The sequence below is a fragment of the Hyalella azteca genome, unplaced genomic scaffold (assembly GCF_000764305.2).
Source record: "Hyalella azteca isolate HAZT.00-mixed unplaced genomic scaffold, Hazt_2.0.2 contig13028, whole genome shotgun sequence".
Lineage (NCBI taxonomy): Eukaryota > Metazoa > Arthropoda > Malacostraca > Amphipoda > Hyalellidae > Hyalella > Hyalella azteca.
Window position 1 is genome coordinate 13,111 of NW_025942965.1, and position 8,975 is coordinate 22,085.

Sequence of the window (8,975 nt, forward strand, 5' to 3'; positions counted from 1 at the left end):
AATAAATCTGCTTTTCCAACGAAATATTTTCCCATATTACTTTTCATGGTCAAAATAATCATGGTTAAAATATTCATGGTCAAAATAATCATGGTCAAAATAATCAAAATAGAAATATTGAACAGGATAAGCCCATTACCGCTTATTTATATCAGACAAAGGCAGATAAGCGGACACATAATGAATGCGCGGGACCATTCAGGTGCAATAAGTGGCAGGCAGATTAGCTTGGCAAGCCGCCACCGGGAAATTCCCACGCCTGCGACTAAATTCCCATTGATTACTGTGACCCTGCGCTTAAAAATCCTATGAAATTCAATGGATCTGTGCTGGTTATTACATTAATGTGCTGCATGCAATTTTGTTGTTACTGACGCAGAGTTCACTAAACAAAAAGTCGTTTTAATTTTTGGTGAACAAAAAAATTCTTAGATTCGTTGAATGTGTCGGTAGCTCCCGTGAAATGAGGACACAATGCAGATCATCAAAATCTAATACGTGCTTTAAGATGGTGGGTCACAGGTGAATGAAGTTGTTTTCAAACTTCAAGACGTTAGGTAACCTTGAAACCAAAGCGTGTGTTTACTGAGAAAATCAAACGGAGCTGCTGATAATTTCAATATTTCTATTCAATTTTCAAACGTTAGTTGGATTACTAGCAACACCGGTAACACCAACAACTGCTGTAGCTCTCACGTCATCTAGAGGTGATAGTAGCGTTTATTAGAAGCAATACCTTCACCTCAACCCCTCATCACCACCACCACCACCATCACCACCACCAGCACCATCACCCCCACCACCACCACCACCACCATCAGCTGGGATTGTCCTGCATGGGCGTTGTGTGTGCGATACCTGACGGAGGTCACGCGGAGGCGCCCTCGGTGCCGCAGGGGCTGGTGAGGAGCAGGTGGTGTAGTTATTGAAGAGCTCGACTGACGTTCGATGCGAGATCACAATGATTTACTTGCAACTAATTTTTCATGTTTTATTCACAGACGAGTTAATATTTGAATTAGTTTTTTTTTTTCATCTTTTATCCACAGAAGACTTTAAATTTAACTTAATTTGTCACTTTTTATCCACAGAAGACCTAATATTTCTTGTGTAAACACAAGATTCCTTGTGGCTAGCGCTTTACGCATTACTCTACACAATTTCAAAGAATAAGAGGTGAGTTAAGTATCACATCAACATCAACATTCAACATTCAACATTCGCATCTTTTTTATTTACCATTACAAAATAGAATTTTGTTAGTTAGTCAATAATATTCAAAAATTATTGGCAACGTATAAACCCCAATAAAATCCTTGTCTTTGCTTACATGAACTTTTTGATTTACATTAAAGCCCTTAGGGAGCCCATCAAATATGGCATTAATGCACAATAAAAAAGGATGCAAAAAGTGAAGAACCCAGGACTTGCATACAAGAATTCAATCTTGAAACAACAGCTAATTTTGCCTTGAAATTAATCCCTAATAAACCTATGCCTCTTATCATAAATTTTACTGAAAGTATCAGAAGCAAATTATTTTAATCAAATACGTGCAGTTCTTCGGCGCAATAAAAAGGACCCGATCAAGTGAGCACAGCGCGATCGTAGCCTTGGGAACCAGTCGCCGGGCAGGTGCACTTTACAGCCCCAATAAATACCCAGAAAATAACCATAGTTGTAGGCGGCACCCACAAGTATCATGCACTAAAATATTTTATTTCCTTCTTAATAATTATAGGAAGTAATTGATCGGCTGCACCAATCGACCGCTGGTGGTAGTGATGAGCTTACGAAATACAAGCTTGTGACCCGATATAAAAAAAATACATTCGAAAATGATTTGTGGTAAAAACCTTACTCTGCAACATGCATTTCGCTTTCGCTCACTTTACGACTGTATTTCACTGTATTCATTTGAGTTAGGTAAATGGGACTAAATTATAGTTAAATAATTAGAGTACTTTATTAATCTAAATTAAATCCGGAGTTTTTAATGCATCATATATTTGCATAGCAGCCAATTAATTTAAACCTATTTTATAAAGCGACAAATAAAAGTCTCATCGGAAGCCACCCAACAAGAACTCGACCGCGGCGGTGAGAAGGAAGCTTGTGTCCTGTTCCCTTCGCCTTCACTTCCTTCGTCAGCGTGGCCAGAAAACTGGCTGGCATTCTAGATTTAATAAATTTTGTGAGGTTTTCGGTGTATTCACACCTCACACGCCCCTCTGAATATAATTTTATGTTCTCATATAATTGGTTATAAAACGAATGATTAGTCTGGAAAACACCGTTACCCACGTAATCAATAGGAAGATATTTACATATAATTAAGTCATAAATATCTGTTGGGTTATGCAATAGTTTCATATTATTTTTTTATATAAGAAAGTAATTTAGTATTATAAAGTGATGTTTGCAATGGTTAAAATTATTTGCATCTGAAGAGAAAAAAATTCTCAGGATATATTTTAACACCGGCAAGCTGATCTTAAAGTTAGGCGAACCATTTCTATACTTCTAGTACTTCTAGGAGACATAGCCGGAAGTTGCTAGGTACGTGATCTGTGTCGCTTCTTGTGGTTGTGAGAGGCTTTACCTGTTTTGTAGCAATAATATATTTATGGACAACATTAATATCGAATTTACTAAGTATCACATTTACTAAGTAAACTTGCTTAATTATTTGAAATATTACTACAAAGGATTTTCCCATATTTTAAATCTTGGTTGACATTAGTAGTGTATGTCTTGTCCAGTGTTGAAGTTTGGAGTCATTTAATTATTTAGAGTTCTGCACAGCCGGATGACATCGTGCGGATGAGACTTGAAACACGCTGTTCAGTGCCGGTCACGTATTCTTCGCCATGGCGAATTCTTTTTTTATTAACAAATTAGGGTCAATGCGAACGATTACCAGTTTCAAATACATGAAAATCAACGCTATGTCTTCTTGTTTGCGTCATTCTCGAAATTATACCAATTTAATGGGTAGGAATTTACCCAAAAAGTTTGAAATACTGCCCTCTGTGAACAAATCGTATTTTTCGAGTCTTGCTCGTGACACGCGACCGCTTGCAACTATTAGCCAACCATATAGCTTTGGATTCAATTTACTATCAAATAATCAAACAAAAAAACGTGTATCTGAAAGAACATATTGCTCACGCCCCAGCGATGATGATATACATCAACAACAAGAAGAAATGGAATTTGACAACTTACCTGTGCCTCTGACAGTTCCTGCACATTGGCCCAATGTTCCTGTGATTGCTATTAGCAGGAATCCTGTATTTCCAAGATTTATCAAAATCATTGAGGTAAGTATTATGAAGAAGTATTAGATTAATTTTATCCAATAGTTATCATTTATCAATAATACTTCATCATATAATTCATATTTGCCTAAAACTACCTAAATGGCCAATCCCACACTCAGGATGATGTATGTTTTCGGTGAATTTTCCCGCGTATTTTCACTTTTTTTAATCTATTGCTGTGCACAGTTCGCGCAATGTAATGAAAATTGATTCACTTGGCGCACGTGTTCGCGCAATCCCGGCCATCAATTCTACGTCACGCTGCCGAGTACGAGCAGTTTGTGGAGGAACAGACGTAAGCCGCAGTTTACGATTACCGTACGTTCCGTATCCGCCAAGCGGAACGCGGAAGACGCGCTGCCGCGTACGAGCAGTTTGTGGAGGAACAGACGTAAGCCGCAGTTTACGATTACCGTACGTTCCATATCCGACAAGCAGAACGCGGAAGAGTCAGAAGTAACCCGGACATGTCTTACATTTTCTTATTGTCAGTTTGACTCGCGTAGTCAATATACTCGCATATATTGTCGACTTTCTAAAGTACGGCGCACGGCGCATTTTTTTACCAGCATTGTACGGCGCACCGCGCAGGTCGTTAAAATGACAAAAAAAATTCCCGCGCACCTGGCACATCTTCCTGACCATGGGGCCAATCGTGCATCGGTATTATTGCAGATTAACTACATCAAAAAAAAAGGGGGGTTTTTTTTTTGAATTATATGTTTTTTGGGGTGTAGATTACGAATCTGAAATCCATTTTTGGCGGTCGGCATCGGAAAACCGATTTTTTTCGCGACTTACTAACATGGGGGTTACGTAACTTACGTTACCCACTCACCTTTATTTACTAACATGGGGGTTACGTAACTTACGTTACCCACTCACCTTTATTTACTAACATGGGGGTTACGTAACTTACGTTACCCACTCACCTTTATATAAAGGGTCGGATTGTTCATCGAAATTTTACAAAAAGCTCTTAGGTTGGGTTAAGTCAGCCAAGTTCCTTTTTTTAGATAGCATTTTGATCTAAAAGGAACCTGGGCGAACCAACCCAACCTGCGAGTTGGCGTTAGGTTGTGATCTCTCGATGTGGCAATGTATCTCCAGATTTATGGACAAAGAAGACGAAAATGTTACCCGTTGCACTGCAACGGGTAACATTTTCGTCCAATTTTTTGCCGATTTCGCAGATTTTAGGCATTTTTAGCGCGATTTTTGGGTCGGAAAAAAATCGGTTTTCCGATGCCGACCGCCAAAAATGGATTTCAGATTCGTAATCTACACCCCAAAAAACATATAATTCAAAAAAAAAAAAAACACCCTTTTTTTTGGATGTAGTTAATCTGCAATAATACCCGTGCATCTTATGATCTTGGCAACACAATTAAAAAATGTTCCATAGAGCAGAAGCAAATTAGACATAGATACTAGATGAAATATTTCCTGTCTAATTATTGACAAAGCTACAATTTCTACAAAATGTAGAGTAACGAGATTCCAAAATTAGGTATTTAAAATTTGTATAGCTGAGGCTGCAAGATTTCAATTATAAATAGAAAAATTCTACACTTGTATTCATATTAGCCTTAAAATCAATGCCTTTGGAGTTTGGACTGCTTTATATGTACTGTTAGCATGAAATCCTCCAGTTTCTGTCTTTCTGATGAATCTGGGCCCTGGGCCTGGGCAGTCAGCAGTGGGCAATAAATTCTTAATAATACTGGCAAGTCTGGGCTCTGGCAACATTTGGTTCTAAAATCCTGATCTTGTTAACTTGATAAGACAATTGCTAAACAGAACTCCTTCTGTTTGATATCAGGTTTATATTGCCAGTTTAATTAAAATTTGTTCTCCAAAACTTCTTCAAACTTTAATAATACCTGCCAAAAAGACATGCTAAAAGGTATTTGAAGACAAAAGTGTCTTGCTAAATTTGGTTCAGATACTCCAACAGCTATTCCCCTTTCTAATCTAATCTAACTGACAGAACGCAAAATGACTCTAATCTTCAAGATCATTTATAAATTAATAAAAGCAACATTCTTCCTTAAACAGACACTGGTATGCACAGAAAAACTTTCGCAAATAATAATTATGACCTCAGTTACACGTATTTCTTCGTAAAATTTACCGCTTTTTGCTTTTAATTTGTAAATGTTTTGTTGACAGGTACAATGGTGAGCTGTATTGCACTTTACGATTGTTTATACAAGTTTTAAACTAAAATACTCAGTAAAATTAAAAAATAATATAAAAAAAATAAAGGCCGATGTCTATTATTAAATTTTATAAGAAATTATTTAAACATTGCCTATGGCACGTTTCAACTTATAAAAATAGAAAAAGCCACTCTAATGACACTTCAATGGTAGAAGATTATTGACACCACTTAAAGTGAATAAGAGGAAGCAACTCGACGATCGAGTTCTCTTAAAAAAAATGAAAACGATTTTTCATGTGAGAATTACATTATTCCATTACATTTTAAATAATCTCCTTAGATTTTTTATATAATGATGGTAATTAATGACTACCGTAAAATGGGGTAACTTAGACTGGCGGGGTAACTTAGACCACTTTTCGTTCTGTCTCTTATACACATCTAGATGTGTATAAGAGACAGGTGCCATGTTGTTAATAATATNTATAACTGTTGTGATAAAATTATTAAACGAGAGAATTATGAACAAATAAAAATTAGGAAGGAAAAAAACACTTGAATTGCTTAATGAGTTTTTAATTTAAATAGCAATGAGTTGTTGGGCTTAGGTTATAATTTTTGCATCTATATATTTTCACCCTATCGTTGTATGAACCATGACTATTTAGATTGATTGACACATTATTTTGTTGCAGAATGGCAGCCGATAATCAATATACATAGGAGATAAAATGTATGTTTTGAAAGCGAAAATATTGATATAAATTTCAGGCTTGCGACTGAATTTAAGGCTTTCAACCCTTTTAACACGTGCGAAATTGTGTTGTCTACCTTATTGTCCTTTGTTTATAGTCCATTACATCTATAGTCCGCAACTGACGTGTAATTAATTCACCTAACAGGTTTGAAGTGTTTTGACTGCTAAGTGCTGTTCAGCCTGTTATTACTCCGATCTCCAGTTTCTCCTCGAATGGATTACTGATAACTGACTAAACTAGTCTTCATTTTCTGAGCATAGTAACTTAGTAAGTAATATTTATTCGTGAATCGTGATCATTCCTGATTCTATGCATAATCTACTCTCATATCTCCTGTAAATGGCTCCGTCTCGTAGCAGTTCTCCCCTTCTTGGCAATAATTGACCGATTTCTGCTTTCAGTGCACCATTCTGAAAAAAATTAAATTAGGATCAGTTTGTTGATGAAAAACCTAGAAACCTAGCAGGAAGCAAAAAACCTAGATCTAGGTTTTTTTGCTCCGGAGTGCCACAGTGTGCCTGCTGGAGTGCTGGGGCTAAATGCCCAAGGGTTTACTCAAAAACCACCATGGTTGAGGGTACAAGTTTTTTAACTGCATACTTCCAAGTCCTATATTAGGGACTTTTTTCAACACAAAACTTTGCCCACTGGTCATAACCTCCTCTACTTTATACAGATACCCAATAATGGTTGTAGAAAGTATGTAATTTTTAACCAATTTCTTCTAAATTGTTATATTTTGAGAAAACATCAATCAACCTTTTTTCCAGATCACTGATGCTGATCTCATAGCCATCATCAGAAGGAAAGTGAAACTAAACCAACCTTATGCAGGTGTCTTCATGAAAAGAGATGAAAAGTAAGTTCTAATCAATTGCTGTCTTTGTTGGGCTTTGATAAGAAGTGTCTGTCTATATTACTATAAACCTCTACTTAGATGCTATCTACCATATTAACTGTGTGGCCTTATTATTTATAATAGTGGCCTTATTATTTATAATTTTTTTTTCTTTTAATTCTTATTAACTTTCATTTTTTGCAGCAATGATGATGGAGTGGTTCAAAATCTCTCTGATTTGTATCCTGTTGGAACCTTTGTCCAAATTCATGAGTTACAAGATATGGGCAACAAACTGCGCATCATTGTTATGGCTCATCGGAGAATTTCAATTGTTGAAAAATTGTCAGAGGAAGACATGATGAATGATAATGCAAGTAAGTTACCTTCTTTTTTATTTCACTAATAATTAACCATTAATTGCAGCTGATAATTTTTATTCATAACTAATACTAGTTCATCAAGTGGTTGAAACATGTGTGTTCCATCAACTTAGTTTCTCTCAAGTATCTAAAAAGTTTATTGAAGAATATTTATAAATTTCTTTGCTGATGAATCAAACAAAGCCAAATTATGATCAATGTATCAGCATGTTATTTGTATAGATAGTGTAATTCATTCATTTTAATTCATGATCTGTGATGTTTCTCAGACACCCTGAGGGTGAAACTGAACATTCCTGGCTTCAATGCATCGTTCCATGTCGAATTGGAAGATGCCACAAATTCTCATGCTCCTATATCTTCATCTTACTCTGACTCCACTTCTCCTGCTGATGATCAAGTGCCAAGCTTATCATCCACTTCCACTACAGGCGCTGCAGTTCATTCCACTAGAAGAAGTCGGAAGAAACGAAAGCCAAGAAATGGAGAAAACGAACCTGAGTTGGTACCCAATACTGCTGGCAACCCCATGCAAGGAGAAACGTCATCTGCTGCAGCTGATATTCAGGTTTGATATCTGTTGAATTCATTTAAGAAATTTCCTAAGCATATGAATTCTATATTCTACAAACATCCAAAAGTTTTTTCAGCATCTGCATCATCTGATATGCCATAAAATAGGGTAACTTAGACCACTTTTTTATAAATGATGCCATTTTTTTTACTAGCTAAATTAAACTCGTATTGAAACATGCAAAATACAGGTCTATACTCTAGCTTCACTCACCATAAATTGCTGGCTCCTGCCTCTCATAGTCTTTATGTAATTTCAAAAAAGTGATGGTCTTTGTTACCCCAGCTCTTGGGGTAACTTAGACCGGGTGGTAAAATCAATTATAACAAGTTGTATGAACTAAAATTGAAAACGACTTTATCAGGGTTACAAGGTTGGATTTCATTATGGATACCAAGGTTGCTGAGTTTCTTCTGATGGGTCTGACTCGTAGTTTTCTTGAATTCTTCGGTTAGACGTCTGACATGTTGACGGATTGCGAAGGCAATCCGTCAAGAGATCAAGAAATGTGCGAGAATCTTTAACTCAAAGAACTGTTCCAGTACAAGGGAACGCAATAATGTAGAATAACCTACGTGATAGTAAAAGATCCTGCGTTCACTATTCCACAGAATAGTGAAACTGACTAATGCTTCGGCATCTTTGTCTTTTACCTTTGCTAAAAATTAAAACTCGAACAGTGTTGGTGCCTTGGGTTTTTCATTTTTTGTACTTCTATTTGTCGATTTGAAATAATTTATCAAAGATATCTTTATAAACAATTTTTAAAAATATTCTCCTGTATTCTTCGTCGTTGAAAAAATTGGTCAAACTGCAAGAGTTTCCATTGAGTGGAGCCTTCAACTGGATAATGAAAAAATCAGATGAGGAAAATATCTTCTTCCCAACCAAACTGGAAAAATGTGCTGAAGACACCCATGCGATAATCCAGAACC

The 8,975-nt window shown here is 36.4% G+C and overlaps 1 protein-coding gene across 1 annotated transcript; it reads left to right on the top strand.

Moving 5' to 3' along the window:
• Positions 1 to 2,830: 2,830 nt before the first annotated feature.
• On the top strand, positions 2,831 to 8,040 carry LOC108671524 (lon protease homolog, mitochondrial). The gene is made up of 4 exons (XM_018159078.2): positions 2,831 to 3,323; positions 7,016 to 7,104; positions 7,288 to 7,460; positions 7,736 to 8,040. Exons 1-4 carry the CDS (start codon positions 2,871 to 2,873, stop codon positions 8,038 to 8,040), a joined length of 1,020 nt encoding a protein of 339 aa, XP_018014567.1. The 5' UTR covers positions 2,831 to 2,870.
• The last annotated feature ends 935 nt before the right edge of the window (positions 8,041 to 8,975 follow it).